General features: G+C 35.8%; 4 protein-coding genes across 27 annotated transcripts in view; 3 read left to right on the forward strand and 1 right to left on the reverse strand.

Annotated features, from left to right (window-relative positions):
• cadm2a (cell adhesion molecule 2a) overlaps window positions 1–19,860 on the reverse strand; it is an 877,490-nt gene that overhangs the window by 307,887 nt on the left and 549,743 nt on the right.
• LOC137496619 (hepatic lectin-like) lies at window positions 10–2,533 on the forward strand. The gene is made up of 5 exons (XM_073914741.1): window positions 10–806; window positions 877–1,125; window positions 1,284–1,411; window positions 1,506–1,612; window positions 1,721–2,533. The coding sequence occupies exons 1-5, from the start codon at window positions 728–730 to the stop codon at window positions 1,887–1,889; spliced, it is 732 nt and encodes a 243-aa protein (XP_073770842.1). The 5' UTR covers window positions 10–727; the 3' UTR covers window positions 1,890–2,533.
• Window positions 3,023–5,908, forward strand: zmp:0000000937. 2 transcript variants are annotated; one of them, XM_073914729.1, is made up of 5 exons: window positions 3,023–3,207; window positions 3,612–3,986; window positions 4,107–4,225; window positions 4,352–4,458; window positions 4,579–5,908. In XM_073914729.1, the coding sequence occupies exons 1-5, from the start codon at window positions 3,105–3,107 to the stop codon at window positions 4,745–4,747; spliced, it is 873 nt and encodes a 290-aa protein (XP_073770830.1). In that variant the 5' UTR covers window positions 3,023–3,104; the 3' UTR covers window positions 4,748–5,908. The 2 variants fall into 2 exon arrangements, with proteins under 2 accessions (XP_073770830.1, XP_068074684.2); XM_068218583.2 differs by having other exon boundaries at window positions 3,029–3,207; window positions 3,600–3,986.
• LOC110438855 (C-type lectin domain family 4 member M-like) lies at window positions 6,741–17,750 on the forward strand. Of its 2 annotated transcripts, XM_073914737.1 has the most exons (6): window positions 6,741–7,102; window positions 12,430–12,556; window positions 13,253–13,588; window positions 13,664–13,791; window positions 13,880–13,986; window positions 16,857–17,750. In XM_073914737.1, the coding sequence occupies exons 3-6, from the start codon at window positions 13,399–13,401 to the stop codon at window positions 16,984–16,986; spliced, it is 555 nt and encodes a 184-aa protein (XP_073770838.1). In that variant the 5' UTR covers window positions 6,741–7,102; window positions 12,430–12,556; window positions 13,253–13,398; the 3' UTR covers window positions 16,987–17,750. The 2 variants fall into 2 exon arrangements, with proteins under 2 accessions (XP_073770838.1, XP_073770837.1); XM_073914736.1 differs by lacking the exons at window positions 6,741–7,102; window positions 12,430–12,556 and adding an exon at window positions 13,002–13,174.

Here is a 19,860-nt window from a genome sequence, read left to right on the forward strand (position 1 = left end):
AAATTCCCGTTTTATAAACCTTATTTTGACTTCAGATCGCTTAATATAAGTTTTAAAATCACTTTTGAGAAAAAAATCATTTAAAATTTTATTACAGCTTATTAATGGCAGCTGTTATGATTGCCTGGTGGCGAGATCTTTCCTCTACATTGTCTCATTTCAAAACGCTCAGTTCGGCCTGTGTGGATTTCGAAGGACTCACCTTTGAAGTTTACATCCTTCAGAGAATGCAGCCTCTGAAATGAGACAAATCTAATGAGTTTATTTATTTTTAGAATTTACTATTTATTTGTGATATATTTTGATAATTTTTTTTTTTTTTTTTTTTTTTTACCAAACTGACTTCAATCACTTCTGCTCTGCTTTTCCCATGATTTTTCTTTAAAATGAATAATAATAAAATAAAAAAAACTAATGTTGAGCACTATAATGGTGTATTTTCTGATGTTAACTAAATAAAGCAAGGTGACTTTTCGCATGAATATATTTACCGGGCTCATGTTAACTTCCATTCTAACCACTTAGCTACATCTAACCACACAACCACAATGGGGACCTTTAGTGAGACTTTTCTGTATGCATGTGAACAGATACAGGATGTCACATGGTCTTATATGTTGTCATGTTTGCCCCATTAGCTTCAAATGCTGAAATTAGAGACTCAAGGACTAGACAGTAGAAACAAAGGCCGCATTAATTCATTATTTATAAGACCAGCAGAATAAAAATGTCTCAGCCTATTTATGCCAGCATAAACACAAATTCAAGACTGAAGATGGACAGGTCCTCTCATAGAAATCAAACAGGTAAAAATACAAACACACTTTCATTTTTGTTCAATAAATAAACATTTATATTCATGTCTGTCATCTCCAGGAAGTGATTCAATGAAGACTAGATGCTCCAGAGCAGCTCCAATGTGTTTGGTGTTGTTGTGTTTCCTTCTGCTGACTGCAGTCATAGTGCTGAGTGTCTTCATCTATACAAACAACAAAAACTGTGCTAAAGATAGGCGCCAGCTAGTAACCAACATCAGCAACCTCACAGGAGCCAAAGATGAGCTAACAAACCTTCTGATGGAAAGAGACCAACTAATAAAGCAACTTCAGATTTTTGGTCAAGAAGGTGAATGACTATAATCTGCAGTTACAGCAAATTTGTGCAGCTTGTAGACTTGCAATGCTTCAGTGTATACTCTATATAACTGTACTTTATCTACTGTAAGTAACAGCTGTGGGATTGTAAATGGGACAAATATACTAATGGCAGAACTTTTTTAATAGCTGTATGGTTTTACTATCAATCCAGTTTTTACTACTTGTCCAATGAAACAAAGAGCTGGACTGAGAGCAGAAGATGCTGTAAAGACAGAGGAGCAGATCTGATCATCGTAAACAACAAACAGGAACAAGTGAGTGAGCGTTTGTGTGTGTTTGTGGAAGATAAGATAAAATGTGAATATTGTCTATTGATTAAATAAATGTTGCATTGTTTCATCTGCTCAGGATTTTATTATGAAGATCACTGGTAACAATGAATTCTGGATTGGTCTGACTGACAGTGATGAAGAAGGAAATTGGAAATGGGTTGATGGCAGTATACTGACCTCTGGGTGAGAAATCACTGAACGGAACTGATTATGATCTAATAAATGATTCTTCACGACCAGTATCATATCACACAGCAGCACTGAACATCTAATGTTGATCTGTTCATGCAGGTTCTGGGCTTCCTCTGGATCAATAACTGAGCCCAATGGACGAGAAACAGAGAACTGTGCTGTGACCCATTTAAAAAAGCACCCTGAGTTAAAGGGATGGCTTGATGTTGCATGTGATGATGCTCATCAATGGATCTGTGAGAAGTCCATTTTACCAGTTACCATTTAAGCAACAAAAATGTTTTGTTTTTAATGTTAAGTTTAAAATCACAACACCAACCTTAATAAAGTGCCTCTAAAATGTTATCTAAAGTCTTCAGGATCACTAAAGCAGGGGTTTTCAAACTTTAGATGACATTGAACCCTAACAATGATCAACTTCATGTGAGGAACAACGATCCTGTACACAAGCTATGTAGCACTTTATGCATATCTTTGGTCAGTCCTAATTTTCAGAGGATTGCCATTTTCTAATATTGACCACCATTAATCACATATCTGTATAATACACTGCAAATCTAATCTTACATCTGAAGCAAAACATTGTTTACACAGTTTAGTTTTTTTGTTCATAGAAATCAGTTGGCGCTACCTTGCATTAATTTATTGAATAAACTAATAATAACTTCTATAATACTGTTGTAGTGTTCATCATTTTGCCAGGCTTATTGCTTTGTACACAAGAGTGGATTACAAAATAAAAGTAGTTTACAGCTCTTGGCAGTAATTAAAGTATTTATTTGGTGAGAAACCCCATAAAAAGTGATATGACTTAACACTTTGTTATACTTAAATATGTCTGAAGTTGGCTCAAAACCAATAGTTAGGAACTGTTTTAATTTTGTAAGAACAATAGAGATTATTATATATATATATATATATATATATATATATATATATATATATATATATAATAAAAAAACTACCAAATTTGAGGTGCAATTACTTCACAAGTCTGTAAAGTTTCAAAAGCTTTACTTTATGGTGTCATTGTGCATACATCTCACATAATTTGGGACTTTACACACTGACCTCAGATCACTTCTGTTCTGCTATTCTCATTGCTTCATTTATCCTAAATAAGTAGAAACAATAAGGCAATAAAAACAGATGTTTAGCACTATAAAGATGCATTTTATGATCAATAAATATAAATGAAAAATAAATACAGAAATAAAGTAAGATGACTTTTCCACATGAATAATTTTACTGTGCTCATTTTATCAGCTATGGTAACCATTAAGCTACATCTACAGTAACCACACAACCACAATGGAAACCTTTAGTGAGACTTTTCTGTATTCACGTGAACAGATACAGGATGTCACATGGCCTTATATGTTTGCATGTTTGCCACACATTAGCTTCAAATGCTAAAATTAGAGACTCAATAGCACAGAACTAGAGAGTAGAAACAAAGACCACATTAAACCATTATTTATAGATGACCAGTGGAATAGAAATGGCTCAGCCAATTTATGGCAATATACTTGTGAACTATGATCCAACACCGAAGATGGACAGATGCTCTCTCAGAAATGAAACAGGTACAAACACGAACACGAATGCACTATTAGGTTTAGATGTATTTGGCTTAACCATCATTGGGTGGCTCGCCAATGAATTCGATTAGTCAAATACATAAAATAAGCATGTAAAATGAGATCTTATAAGGAGAAGACTTTAATGAAGTCAGTTTCTCAGCAGTGATGTTAACGTGCTTCTCTTTAAAGATCTTAAACCAAAAAACTACTGTGAGACAGTACTTTAAATCAACTACAAACCAGCTGTTTATTGACTTGTACACCTTTAATTTGTAGGGGCTTATGCACAAGTCATAACATTTGTATGAGTGCACCGCAACATGTTACTAAAATACATCAATGCTTTTGGTTTTGTCTGATAAATAACCATTTATATGAATGTCTGCCATCTTCAGCAAGTGATTCAGGAAAGAAGAGAAGCTCCAGAGCAGCTCCAGTCTGTTTGGTGCTATTGTGTTTACTTCTGCTGACTGCAGTCATAGTGCTGAGTGTCTTCATCTATACAAACAACACAAATTTTGCTGAAGAGAGACGCCAGCTTATAACCAACATCGCCAACATTACAGAAGACAGAGACAAGCTACTAACCGACATCATCAATCTCACAAAAATCAAAGACAAGGTTCTAATCAACATCACCAACCTCGAAGAAGACAGGGATGAGCTACTCAACAAGATTACTACGTTTACAAAAGCGAGAAATGAGATATTAAAGAAGAACGCAAACCTCCTGAAGGACAAAGACCAACTAATAAAGCAACTTCAGGTTTTTGGTCAGGAAGGTAAATGTCTATAATCTGCAGCTAATGCTAAGTTGTGCTGCTTGTGCTTTAATGTATATTATATGTAATTGTACATTACCTTGTGTGTAAAACTAATAACTGTGCTTGTTCTCTTAACAGCTTACTATCAATCCAGCTTTTACTACTTGTCCAGTGAGAGGAAAAGCTGGACTGAGAGCAGAAGAGACTGTAAAGACAGAGGAGCTGATCTGATCATCATAAACAACAAACAGGAACAAGTGAGTGAGAGATTGTGTGTGTGTGTGTTTATGGTGTTTAGAAGCTAAGTGAGAGATGGTCAGATGAAATGTGTACTATATATTTTCTGTTGATTAAATAAATATTGCATTGTTTCATCTGTTTAGGATTTTATTATGAAGATCACCAGTAACAATGAATTCTGGATTGGTCTGACTGACAGTGATAAAGAGGGAATATGGAAATGGGTTGATGGTAGTAATCTGACGTCTAGGTGAGAAATCCTAAAACTAAACTGGTTTATGATCTAATAAATTAATTATTAAATGATTCTAACGACCAGTATCGTATCATACAGCAGCACTGAACACCTAATGTTGATCTGTTCATGCAGGTTCTGGGCTTCCTCTGGATCAATAACTGAGCCCAATGGACGGAAAACAGAGAACTGTGCTGTGACCCATTTAAAAAAGCACCCTGAGTTAATAGGATGGCTTGATGTTGCATGTGATGGTGCTTATCAATGGATCTGTGAGAAAAATATTTTACCAGTTACCAGTTAAGCAACAAAAATGTTTTGTTTTCAATGGTTAATATTACAATGCCAACCCTAATGAAAATCCTTAGTTGTCCAAAGACGTCAGGATTATTAAAGCAGGGGTTTTCAAACATTAGACGACACTGACCCTTAAAATGATCATCCTCGTTTGTGGAACACCAATCCTAAAAAGTAAACTTAGCCTATGTAGTTCTTCATACATATCTTTGGTTAGTCCTGATATTTCGAGGTTTGGATTTTTTTTTTCTAATAATGACCACCATTAATAGCAGATCTCTAAAATACACTGCAAATCTAATTTCATGTATCAAGCAAAACGTTTTGTACACAGTTGTATTGTTGTATTTTTTATTTTTTATATTAATCAGCTGGTGTTTTCTTGCACTTATTTTATTTACTAAACTGAAAATAACTTCTATAATACTGTTGCTAGTGCCAACTAGCGTTTCGGAAATGTTGATGCAGAGCAACAGAGACAGCTCGCAGAAGTATAAATTTAAAGCTACGCGCGTTGCATGCGCCGTGGGTTACGCCGGTCACTTGATGCAGAAGTATAAACCAGCCTTTAGTTTAAGTAAATTTGATGAACGCGATTGTGTGTGTTGATGAATCTAAAAGGAGTCGCTCACCGTGACCGCTGTACTGTGCACGTTGTTTCTGTGTGTGTGTGTGTGTGTGTGTGTGTGTGTGTGTGTGTGTGTGTGTGTGTGTGTGTGTGTGTGTGTGTGTGTGCGTTTCCAAGCAGCTCTTAACATTACTGACAGTGTAGGACCCTGTAAGAAGTCTATAGTCTTTGGTATGTGCCTTTAATGTACCCCTTGATTCTGCTTGTGAGAGACTGTTCTCACTCTCACCTCACATCATTTAAAAGAAAAGGGCCACAGTCCCTAATAATGTCAATAGACTGGACTGTCTTAGCAACTGGCTAAATGTTAAAGAGGACTAAGCAAAATTGTTTCTGATTTATAAATAATGTTTTCAGCTCACAATAAAACTTTATAATGAGTACAAATTGTTTTTTTTTTTTTAGTCCACTTACAATCCAACATGGAAATAATTTTTCTTTGTTATTGGCATTGATTGTTTTGAAATTCAAATGGTACTAACATGCCTGTGTTTTTATTTCAGCAATAAATATGGCTTTTCGTGATTACGAAAATTGTACAAAATTACAAAGAAAGTGTGATTAATTGGTTATTTTTTTTTAATCAAATGACAGCCCTAATTTTTTTTTATATTTGCAATTTATAAAATGGTCTGCAGAAACACTTTGAGTAATATTCTCCCTTTTTTTGTGTCATCAGAGGGGGAAACACATTAGAGACGATCACTCATTAATTAGCATAAGACGTTAGTCTTGTTTTTGAATCTGCCACTATACTGACACATAGACATTTGCAGCTCCGCCCTCTTTAAAAAGAACACAATCTCAAATTAAAGCAACAGTCACCAAACAACACAATTAGGATGAAAACCTAAAAGGTGCAGGTTCAAAAAGTTCTAAACATTATTTATGAGGTATTTTGAGCTGAAACTTTACACAATAGTGACATCAGAGACTTATTGTACATCTTGTAAAAATATTTATATCCTGACTGAGCAGACATATAAACCTTATTTCATGTTAGTGTAACTACAAATTAATAAAGTTAAAAGCATTTCGTAGCCGCAGACCTCAGGTCAGATTTGTATTCCTGCCTAGGCAAATTTTTAAAGAGCCAATATTATGGGTTTTTGAGAATGACTTTCCATGTAGTGTGTATCACAGCTTTTAGTGAAGTTAAATATCCAGCTAAGGCTTAAATCTAAAAGTGCACAGTGTTTTAAACTATTGATTCATTTATAAAAGAGTATATTCATAATGCTTCAAATGAATCATCTTGATAATGAGTCTTTAGCCGTTTCGGCATGACATCTATACGAAACTTAAGCCCCGCCCAATTGTTGTGCGTGCAAACCCTGGAAAATTTAAACCTGCAGCCCCTCCCTCAAACATTGTAGCATATCCTGGTTGAATCAAGTCATGAAGACGCTGTGCTCAGCTGGATATTACTTGAAGTGTAAGGAAAGTTGGTGTTATTTTCTCTACCCAAAGATAAAACTGTGAAGAGTCAGTGGTTGAGGTTTATTTTTGCAAAAATATCTCAGCATTATAGCCCAACCTCGTGCTGTTCCCATCATTTTTCTGACAAGTGCTTCTGGAATTTACACGCTTACAACAGGGGATTCGTTTGCTTTTTGTTAAAGGAAGGATCAGAAAAGACTATTTATGTATGGGACTTTGTCAGAGTTTGACAGGAACTTAATCAGTACATGGATCAGTGGATCATGGATCAGTTTCTTCCTCCATTTCACAAATGTAAGTAAGTGTGATTAAAATGGTTGCCTCCTTGTTTTCTCTAGCTTGCAAATTATGTATTTAATTGTGTTTTGTTACTTGTAAGCACTTGTACTGTATCAGGTTAACTCTTTAAATTCTCATATCACATCTAATGCCACATTGAAAACACGATGCATGCCACTTTGTTTACGGATTTTAATGCGTTTGTGAGCTCGCGTTCCACTGCTGTTTGTCGTTGCTATGGCCATCTCCAGCTGATCTTGCACACGTGCAACAGTCAAGGTTCAAAATAGTTCAGCTTTTGCCACTGTGTGGATTAATACTAAATGTGTGTCATGGTTAAGAATAGAGCAATATACTATTTGGTGGTTGAAAATAGGAGAGTTTTCCAGGATAAATAACAAATTTGGTGGGTGGCTGGAGATGGGTCTAAAATACAGGAGACTCCCGGGAAAAACAGGAGTGTTGGCAGGTATGTTCACACATACACTATGCACACTGACTACTTCAATATTGTTGCTGGGCATTTCACTCTGTCTCACGTTGAATGCTGTCAACCAATCTAAATAGGCTGTCAGCAGTCCAATCAGCGCAAATCAGCTTCGCGCTAAGGAGGGATTTGGGAACAAATAAATTGCTGAACGATTCATATGGGAGTCGCTGGGATAATTAGGTAAAGTAAATGCATATTATAAGACAATGAAAGTGTAATAGGGGCTCTTTAATAGCATCTAAAAAATTACATCAGCTAATAAAAACACAAATATACAAATGATGAAACTGTACATAAGAAAGAAAAAAAAACATTCTATCAAGTGTGCTGACAATGAAGTAAGCTTCAAATGCAGCTTTATTAGACAAAGACGGCCAGATAGACAAGGTCAATTTTAATCCAATAGAGTAATCCAAAAAGACTGACAATGGTCAGGGCAGGCAGAAAGCACTTCAAAATTCCAAATCAGTCCAAAATCAAAACAGGTAAATACAACAAACAGGAAAATGCTGGGTGGTGCACACTAACAGTAATAAAAGGCTGAGGAATTGTGTGTTAGTGACGTGACATTGTGCGCCTAGGCTTCGAAGCATGTATCAAAAAAACGATACATCTTGCAGTGAAGCAGTGTACCGGAGCTTGATTCGTTTTGCCATAATCACGTGATCAGTGACGTCCGAAGCTTCATTTACGCCTTTACCCACTGACTGCTTCGAATTTTGATTCAAAGGTTTAAACAACCTCATGGGTTAGTAAAGTGTATAGCGAGAGATTATGGCGTCGATTACATACATTTCTACTGTTTCAAAGCACTGCACTGGTCCCACACACCAGTAATTAAACTAAAATGCAATAGTAATTTATAGTATATAATTTATGAACCATCCTAAAGTTTATTAGTGTATTTTTTACAACTATTTTTAAAGAAAACCACTTCACATCAAAGTATAGTGTTTAACGGAGACCAGCTGTCAAGTGCAGGCCAAAAGCATCACTCACATAGCCTCCTCCTTAGAGCATTCGCCTTCCATGCAGGAATCGCTGGTTTGATCCCCATTTCCAGGTTTAGTTGAGACATGAAAAATGTAAACACTTTTGAATACCTTGGATTTACTACAGTCCTCGGTGGTGTAATGTAACATACCTTATTTGTAAAAACTACAGTTATTGAGTAATTTGTTTTTATTACTGTTAATTGTTGTATTTGTACATGAATGAGTTGATCAGTTGTGAACATTTGACATTTTTGCAACACAGTGCTTTCCAAAACCTTAACTAGCAGAAGTCCTCATCGAGCTTTGATTTAGAAAGTTTTGAGTAACGAACCTTTTTCAAATCGAGCGCTTTACTGGTTCAGAAAGCTTCATTTCACCATCACTATTGTGTTTATGTGAGCGGTGTTTTTTATATAATGTGTGTAATCAGTGTCAATGATCTGCAGCTGTGCATGTGTGTGTGCAGATTAGTAAACTGTTTCAGCTGTGAGTTGCAAAGCATTAAGCTGCGGCCACACTAAAGTTTGTGTGTGCGAAATTCTATTGTGCGGCGCTGCGAAAAGGGGTTGGATTAAACAAGGTCATTAGACATTTAAAAAAAGCGAGCGATTGCTCCATGTTTTAAATTTCTGTTAAGAGATTTCATGTTTTGATCCTCGATTGGTTTCACGCAGTCAAGTGACGCGATTTCGCAGGTTAGAGTTCACCAAGCTTGAATTTTGCACTGCAGCAAACTGCGAAACCTAATGCATGACCCTGCATTTCCGGTCTGACGCATTTGCGTGCGTATGAATGGAAGTATATCGCATGCTCAAAGTCTAATGTGACCACAGCTTTATAGAAAGTGTATGTAGGAGCAATTGGCCAAAAGGTGTCAGTACCAGGCTATATAACTGTGGCTTCACTGCATGGAGGAAGAGAGCATTGGTAGGAAGCACACAGTTTTTGACTGTAACTCAATTCAACATAACAACTTAAGGTAACAGAGAAGTGTGCATTATAGAGTAAGGAAAATTGGTGAAGGAATTATGTTGATTGGAAAATATTGACGTTTTTATTTGCATCTATTTTGCCTACGGACTCTGACTTTACACGTACAAAACTTGCTTGCTCTACCAACAATCGCGGCAATGGAACGCCGCCACAGTGTAGAACAGGTGAATGGCTGGTGAAGTTTTTAAAAAGCTTGAGTGCCCTCTAGTGACACATGATAAGTATAGTTTTACATTTTGTTTGCTAGTTTAATTAGGAAGTGATGAATTATATCAAAACCACATGGTCACCACAGAAACACAAAATAGAAAAATAATATTTAAGTTAATTGGTGAGAACCAACTACTTTACATTCTTTGTCAGTCACTGGCCTTATATCAACAAGAGTCAGTATAGTAGCATAGAAAGTGGTTTAACTCTGATTTGATTATTCAGCAAAATCCATCTGGATTGTATGATTATGTAATGCATGCAAGTATGCTTACTATTCCTAAAGTATAGCACATTTTTTTGGAAATGTTTATTTGGCAAGGTCTGCCACGCCAGAACAGTGTGGTTCATCTGGACTGCTTATTTTTTTCATGGTAGGAAATAACTTAGTAATAAAGCCTGCTCACATAACAAGATGCAATCCTCAGTCATATCTATAGGTGCAATTATAATGGTCTTGTTTGGAAAGTTTGTTTCAAAAAGGGCCTCAATGCACAAATAACTTGGTAATTTTGCCAAAGAGGGGGCCTATAGCTTCAGAAAAAAATAAAACAGAAGCTAAAGCATTTTAAAATTACCCATTGGATTGTCCATCCAATGTGAAATAATTGAAATATTATAACTTTTTTTCATCCATCTGACAGATTTTAATAAATGAGGAATTCATTTCAATTCTCTATATGAGAAATAAATCAGACTCCTGTTTATTTAGAGCATTTTGGTTCATTTATTTTTCCTTTTGGGAATTTTACAACCCAGGCTCATTCTGAAAATGTACCCCTAAATACATTTCTGGAGACTACCAAATATCTCCCAGGAGCTACAGTATGTTTCTTTTGCAGTTTTTGTTTTGCGAATCCCCCAGAGGCCGCTGTGTCCACTTTTCGAGATGTCAAATTTCTTTTGAGTGCCATTCATGACTGCTGTTCTCATGTAAATGCACCAGATGCCACTGTCGACTGACTGCTTGACTGAATGAATGCCCAATCGACTGACCCACCCTCCTCCATCCCTTAACCCAATCGAAAAAGCAATCCAAAAAATTTAAACCCTCACCTGATTTTTACCACGTTTTCAGATTTTACCACATTCTCACCCTTTTATTTACTTGTCTTGTTATTTATGCATAATTCATTGTAATTACTATAGTAAGTGGATGGAACATGTAACTACATCACCTTAAAATGTTACCATCAAACATGCACCAAAATGTTACCAAAAAACATTTTGCAAAATGAGTTCAGTAAATAAGTAAATTAAAACGTACACTCAACATTTGGTCATTATAAAAGGGTATTCTTGAAAGAGAGCTGTTTTAACCCAGACCACAAATGAGTCATCTTAGTGGGAAAGATTGAACATAAAACAGTAAATTAGAACACAAAGAAGTGGGACTATAGGTTTCTTTGACTTAAAACAGACCTTAAAATGAGGATGTGGAAAAATGAACAGAATCAAGAATGCTTAATTTAGCACTTCTCTTTGGTGATGCTAATGGTACTTGATATTTCACACTTGTATTTGAGGGTCACATCCGTTCAAACGTCATACATCTCAGATCAGTTTCACTCTGGTATTTTATTATAAACATTTGAGAAGACGGGCTCATGTAAAGTAAACAACACATGGAAAGCAATAATTATTAGCCTAGTTTAAACTATACATAAATAAACAAATAAATTAATTAATAAAAAACAAGTTAATAAATAAACAAATAAACAAATATAGAAAAGAATTAATAAATAAATGCATAAGTGAAAAAATGAACAAAAAATAAATAATGAATAAAAATGAAATAGGCTAGTCTGTAAATATTAAAATTATAAGTTGTAATATAAAAAAAAGTTTTAAAAAAAAGTTTAAAGTTTCAAAGTTATAAAAACTTTTTGCAATGACAAATTATCATGAGTATACATCCAGACAGGGTGAACAGCCGGCAGCTAGCTCTCTGCAACTCTAAGCAGGGTTGCGCCCAGTCAGTACCTGGATGGAAGGCCACTTGGGAAAGCTAGATTGCTGCTGAAAGTGGTGTTAGTAATACCAGAAGGGGTGCTCAGCCTGCGGTCTGTGTGGGTCCTAATGCCCCAATAGATTGATGGGGACTCTATACTGCTCAGTGAGCGTTGTTTTCTAGATGAGATGATAAGCCAAGGTCCTGATTCTCTGTGGTTGCTAAAAATGTAAGAAGTATTTTAAATTATTGGGCATCATGGTGGCGCAGTGGGTAGCATGATCAAGAAGGTCGCTGGCTCACAGTCTTAAAACTTAGAAACTCTCAATACAAACCAGACTCATTCTAAAAACGTAGCTTTATATACATTTCTGGCAACCGCCAAATATGGCTCAGGAGCGACGACTTTTACAGTTTTTGTTTTGGTGAATCCACCAGAGTATGCTTTCTGAGATCTAAAATTTTTCTCATGAGTGCCATTCATGCTTGTTCTTCTCATGTAAATCCACCAGAGGCCACTGTCGACTGACTGAAAGACTGACTGACTGACCTGACCTAACCACCCACCTCCCTAAACCCAACCAACAATTTACAAAAGCAATCAAGAAAAAGAAAAGCCTTCGCCTGATTTTTACCTTGTTTTTATATTTTACCATATTCTCACATTTTTTTTGGATTCTGTTTTTGTCTTACTTGCTTTCAGGAACCATTATTTACCAAATTCGAACTTCGCTCTAGTGGTCAACTGCTCTCTGCATCTCAAGTCCACCGACTTATATAGTAAGCTAACTGGACAAACTGGTAACAGCGGGAAAGCCGTCCATACGGAGGTAAGCGGTCAGCTGGTAAGAGCGAAAAGAAATGGCTTCATACCACCCCGTACCGTTCATTTTAAAAATGGAATGCAGCCATATGTATATCTGGCTACATAATTCGCAATCTCAAGAAATGTATTTAAGGAAACATGTTCACAATATGCCTATGTTGCTCAAAAAGATATTGATGAGTTGCATACAACCACGGAAATGCATTCACATATTACACTGTGTCATTTATGTCTTGAGTTGTCTCATTTAAATGAAAGTGGCTGTTTCCATTGCCCTGGAGTTTTAAAAACAGAGCAATGACACGCTAAACCTAGCTACATCATACCATGTGATCGGTTCTTTGAATTTTAACACGACTATTTCTGCACCTAGAACTGCATGTAAATTAGCACAGGCGGAACTTCCGAAATGCTCTTCTATACTTTGACTACTACCATAGTTAAAATTTAGACTAGCCTGCAAGAAGTAAAGCTTCAGTAAACACAAGAACACAGACAGCTTCTATCATTTACACAACAGATCTACTGTTACTGAAAATGTCGAAGACTATTTATGGCAATATCAATGCTGGTACTATGAGGAGTGCTAAGATAGAACCTCAGCATGAGATTATAACACAAGGTAATGTGATTGACTTGCTTCATTATAAAACTAGCCAACATTATATTAAAACACATATTAATGTATGACCATCTTCAGGAAGTGATTCAAAGAAGATCAGCAACTCCAAAGCAGTTCCAGTGTGTTTGGTGCTGCTGTGTTTTCTTCTGCTGACTGCTGTCATAGTGCTGAGTATCCAAGTCTTTACAAACGTCGACCCGTTTCAAATCAATAGCAAAAACTTCATGAAAGAAAAATATCAATTGCAAACAAATATTACTGACCTGGCAGAAGAAAGAGATGAGCTACTCATCAAGAACTGGAATTTGACAAAGGAAAGGGATGGATTATTAACCAAGAATGACAACCTGACTAAACAAAGAGACCGGTTCAGTGATGAAAGAAAAGTACTTTGGAAGAAGCTTAGTGAAACAGGTAAATAAAAAAAAATTACTCTTAAGATAGTGTTTGTGGGAGTACTGCATTAAGCAGAAATGGTTGTGCTTACAGATGGATGGTTGTACTCTAAATACAGTCTTTACTTCATTTCCTCTGAGAAGAGAAGCTGGGCCGACAGTAGAAGATACTGTACAGAGAGAGGAGCAGATCTGATCATTATAGGCAACAGGGAGGAACAAGTGAGTGGAAAAGTGGGTGATAAAGAGGATATGTACATAACTGAATATGTGCAGTATTTTGAATTTTGAAACTTACTTTTCCTACAAGGAGTTTGTGAACAAGATTTCACGTAATGATGAATTCTGGATTGGTCTGACTGACAGTGATGAGGAGGGCAGTTGGAAATGGGTTGATGGCACCAATATGATGTCTAGGTGAGAACTCTAAATTAAACTGATTATATCTAATAAATTATTTTCACTTTCAGTTTCATGCAGCATTAGACAAAATCCAATTGCAACTGGTGCATTAATGTTACACTTGGGGCCAAGCTACAAATCAGAGATATTGCACTTTTTAGGTTTGACAACAATAAAATTATTTGAAATGCACAATGAGCTGACAAACTGTTATTATTATTATTATTGTTATTGTTATTATTATTATTATTATTATTATTATTATTATTATTATTATTATTATTAATAGGTTCGAGCCTCGGATGGGTCAGTTGGCGTTTCTGTGTAGAGTTAAAAAAGCATAAAAAGCGTAAAAGCATTTGCTGGATAAGTTGGCGGTTTATTCCACTGTGGCGACCCCAGATTAATAATTCAACTAAGCCAAAAAGAAAATGAATGAAATGAATGAATGAATGTTATTACGATCTGTTATGACATTATTAGTACTGTAATATATCACAATTCTCACAGTTCGGATCAAAAAGGGGAGGAGAAAAATGTAATTTACTGAAATTTGCATTCCATTTATTACAAAAAACAGTAGCAAACTGCATGAAACTTTTAGTTTTGACAAACATAACTTAGAACCTGTCATTCTATTAAAAATAACAATCAGGAAATATCCAACAGAGCAGAGCTAAAGTAGCTGTGCCGTCATCATTTCTGTGCTATTTTGGCCACTGCTCATGCTCAATTAAAGTGACAGTGCATTGATAATGACCAAATACACATTAAATGACACAAAAGGTAGCAATTTTAACCAATAAATGCATCAATAAGATCCACTGATTTTTATAATATCAATCAAATTAACTTTTTAACGATTAAAAAATGCAACAAATATTTGTTCGAGGCTTCGAGCCCGAATTACAAAAACAAATGTAAAACAATTTTAGTATCAGTTTTGCTGAACTTGCACAATACTTTGATGCATAATTATCATTATAACTATATTGGATAAATATTATTATAACTAGGTCTATAAGCGTACATCATGCATATATGTAACGCCTATGTACCTCCTTTGCTCTGCATATGCACTGTCCACACGCTACTTTAGCTCTGCTTGCAGATGCGGTGTGAATGTGTGCCAGTAGAGGAGATGCTGTTGCAGAAGCTAGGACATTGCTGTGCAAGACATGCGTTGCGAATTGACCAACACATGTGTTAGGCCGACTTAGCTAAAATCGGCTTGTTGTGACGTATCGGTGACGCATGGAATACTGTTTCCAGGTCCAAGCCGCTACTCATTGAATTGAGAAAATATTAGTTTATGACTACTTATTTGTCCTATCACACTTTAAAGTTATTTTGTATAAAATCATGATGTAAACAACAGTCTCTGGACTTGCTGCTTCACAAAAACACCAAAATTTTACCAATTTATAAAAAATGTATCACTTTCTGGCCATCGAATATTAGGCATGGACATATATAATGTGATTGTTATTTTTAAAAGTATTACATCGCTTTGTAAACATTTGTTATTAACATTTGATGAGTCTCCCCATTCAGTCTGATAGAGCGCTTGGACCCGGAATCTGCTTCGCATGACGTTACAATTAACAAGCGGATATTAGCATAATATTTCTAATTATGGAATATATCTCCACCCAATTAGGCTAATTAAGTAATGACAAAAATAAAATAAAATAAAAAAAGACAAATGCTTGATTATGGCCTGGCCCGGCCCAAGGATAGTAGGAGGAAATATTGGCCCGACCAAGCTCGTGGATCAGGTTGGGTCAAGTCTGGGCTCGGGTAGAGAATCTAAACTCTATGAAGCCTTAAGGCTTTGGCAACTGTCACTGAGTTGCTATGGTTACTATTAAAAGTTTGGGGGGGAGCACACCTGATCTAAACTATGATCAAAACTGACCGGAACTAACTGTACATTTAACTATTTAATTGCACAATCTCCAGTCAATCAGAATCAATAATTTCAAGAGACCTTGGAATAACAGAAATTATATTACCGGCCACTTTATTAGGTACACCTGCTTGTTAACACAGCCGATTACATGGGAGCAACTCAGTGCATTTAGGCATGTAGACATGGTCAAGATAAACTGTTGCAGTTCAAACCAAGCATCAAAATGTAAAAGAAAGATGAGTTAAGTGACTTTATACGTGGCATGGTTGTTTGTGCCAGATGGACAGAAATTGCTTATCTACTGGGATTTACAGAGAATGGTCTGAAAAAAAGAAAAAATCCAGTGAGCTGCAGTTTTGTGGGTACAAATGCCTTGTTGATGCCAGAGATCAGAGAATGGTCAGACTGGTTCCAGCTGTTAGAAAGAGAACAGTAACTCAAACAACCACTCATTACAACTGCGGTATGCAAAAGAGCATCTCTGAATGCACAACATTGTCAAACCTTGAGGTGGATGGGCTACAGCAGCAGAGGACCACACCATGTCATAAAGCTTGAATCATCTTAGACTGGTTTCTTGAACATGACAATGAGTTCACTGTACTCAAATGGCCTCCACAGTTACCAGACTCAATCTAATAGAGCACCTTTGGGACGTGGTGGGATGGGTGATTCACATCATGCATGTGCAGCTGTCAAATCTGCAACAACTGCATGATGCTATCATGTCAGTATGGACTAAAATCTCTGAGGAATATTTCCAGTAACTTGTTGAATCTATGCCATGAAGGATTAAGGCAGTTCTGAAGGCAAAAAGCAGTCCAACCCAGTACTAGTACAGTGTACTTAATAAAGTGGCCGGTGAGAGTATAATTAAAGTCATAAATCTGTTTCCAACAATACACTTACACTCTAGTTTCTTCTCTGATGTTGTTATATTTGTTTTTACTGATATTGTGATCTGTTGATGCAGGTTCTGGAATTCTCGAGAGCCCAGTGGACAGATTTGGGAAAACTGTGCTATAAACTCTTCACCTGGATGGTCAGATTATCCATGCAATCATGCTTTTAAATGGCTCTGTGAGAAGAACATTTTTAAATAAATGATTACAAGCTGGTTTATGTAATAAAATATATAGATGTATATATATACAGTTGAAGTCAGAATAATTAGTCCCCCTTTGATTTTTTTTCTTTTTTTAAGTTTTTCCCAAATGATGTGTAACAGAGCAAGGACATTTTCACAGTATGTCTGATAATATTTTTTCTTCTGGAGAAAGCCATTTTTAATGAAAATAAAAATTATGAACCAATAAAAATTATTAGCCCATATAAGCATTTTTTTTTCGATAGTCTACAGAACAAATAATATGTTTAGAAATGTGGTCAAAAAAATTAAACAGAATTTGGGGGAAAAAATTATCAGGGGGGGCGAAAAATTCAGGGGGGCTAAGAAATCTGACTATATATATATAGTATGCCTAAATAAATTTGTAAGCACATTGATTTCATTATATAAAATGTTTTATTATTGCTAAACGATTATGTTAGATTCTGCTGATATGACTGGTTTGCTCTGCAGTGATGAGATTTAACAATGAATTTAAAACCCCTAATTCATCCACTTCTTCTGAAAACCTGAAACTAAGAGGCTGGTTAACCTTTCGGAAGAATAGGAAAAAAAAGTTGTCGACAATTTGCATCTGGTGTAAAAAAAAAAAATGTTGTAACATTTTGTTAAAAAGTGATTATTATTTTCACTTAGACATCAGTGTGCATTTTATAAACTATAAATGATATTGTTATAGTATTTGAGTCTATTTAATGACTGAAACACAAAATAAATGCTGTACGATTGAAATACTTGAAAAGTTGTGATTTGGTTCTATATGTGTCCTTCTCCGTCTCTGCACCAGCCACAATGTGAACAGAGATTTTGCAGCTGATCATGAGACAATGAACTTTGTAGTCACACAGTGACTATTTGTTATTTTTGTTTATTATAGACACTACATATATATATATATATATATATATATATATATATATATATATATATATATATATATATATATATATATATATATATATATACACATCTTTTTTAACCTTAGAACAAAGTATAATCTTGCTTTAGACAAACACATAAAAAAATGAATGTAAGTTGTTCCAGCTAAATGTATACATTACCCTTAAATTATAGTTTTGACTTGATTAAAAAATGAAAAATGTAATTTTTTAAATTATTTAAAATAATTCGGAATACTGTGCCGACAGATTCTTTGTGTTGACGTCGCGGCTCTGTTGCTAAGCTACCACAGCTGGCTCAGCAGAAGCGCGCTAGTCATCAGACATTCTCAATAAACTACAGTACATTTAATATAAAATAATGAACCAGGTCTAAACGATACAGTTTGAAAAGGGTTTTAAAACCATAGAGCAGTCTCTGACAGATAAGTTAATAACTCATCACATTCTTACGAAGATATTTTATTAATTAAAGTTATTATTTCATTGACTTGAATACAGACCTACTTCGCCTGCCTGAATGTGAGTTTATTGCATGCAGCGCTGTATTTCACAGCACAAAACTCGCTCTGATGCGGGAGAGACATGCCAGCGACTACATGCGCTGCTGACTTTTTTTCCTGCTACGCATCGAATAAAGCGAATAAAGCGAATAAAGACACGCTTAGCATCGTCGATGTCCAAAGTCCACAACAACATCACTATATCAATGGAACACGAACTTGGAGACTCTTTTAACAACGAGGAAATAATTGCACTTTTTAATTCAAAGCCAGGAGAGCTTGTTAATTTAATACCAGCTACACCACCTGAAGAACGGCGTGTTGTAATGTCGGCCGTCCAAAAGACTTTCCTTGCAAGCTTTACGGAGCGGCACTGTAAAGGCTGATTTATACTTCTGCGTCAAACACCAGCATATGCTACGGCGCTGACGCATAGCCCTTCGCCGTGGCCGTCGCCGTCACTGACGTGCACCTCTCAAAAAATTTAACTACACGTCGCAACGACGCGTAGCGTAAGCTCTGTGATTGGTCGGCTTGGTAGCCGTGTGAATGTCGCGAGCGATTGTTTACAAGTGTGGAGTACCGTGAAGGAGCTCTAGATGGTAAGTTTTGTTTTGTGTTTACCTCATAGTTAAAGTTGTTGCACGTCCACCGGTTCCTGCCTCAAAATGAGCGAGTTTGAGCCACTTGTACATCCCGGAAGTGTTCAGGAAAAGCAAAAAAGCAGCGAAGAAACTCGACACAGAGAAACAATAACACATCACTGCCAACTAGCGTTTCGGAAGTGTTAATGCAGACCGACAGAGACAGTGCGCAGAAGTATAAATGCACAGCCACGCGCGTTGCATGCACCGTGGGTTATGCCGGTCACCTGACCTGAGAGCTTTGTCGCAGCACAGCACGACAGTAGAAAATGAAACCGTATCCGTGCTGTCTGGCCCGGTTTGGCACAGAATGGAACAGTTCTGTTTAAAGAACGGTTCAGCACTATAGTGGAAAAGCGGCTAAAATATTCCTTTGAGAAAAAAAACTAATGCTTTTAAGTTTACTTAGGGGATTATTCATTTGATATATATATATATATATATATATATATATATATATATATATATATATATATATATATATATATATATATATATATATATATATATATATTTTTTTTTTTTTTTTTTTTGCTTTAAAGCAATGAATTCAATTAAACAGGATATAATCAGAAGTTTTACCTTTTTTAGTGCACATTTTTTAGGTTTACTTTAAAAAACAATATACTATTTCAGTGTAATTTTAATAAATTTTATCAAAAAGTATTGTTCTAAAATTCAACAAACATCAAATTTTATTTAAAATTAAAATAAATTAAATTAAATTTTCATTCATTAGGGCTTAGTCCCTTTATTAACACAGGGTCACCACAGTGCGCAACAGACCTTCCGGCCCAACCCA

Source organism: Danio rerio, chromosome 10 (assembly GCF_049306965.1).
Source record: "Danio rerio strain Tuebingen ecotype United States chromosome 10, GRCz12tu, whole genome shotgun sequence".
NCBI classification, from domain to species: Eukaryota; Metazoa; Chordata; class Actinopteri; order Cypriniformes; family Danionidae; genus Danio; species Danio rerio.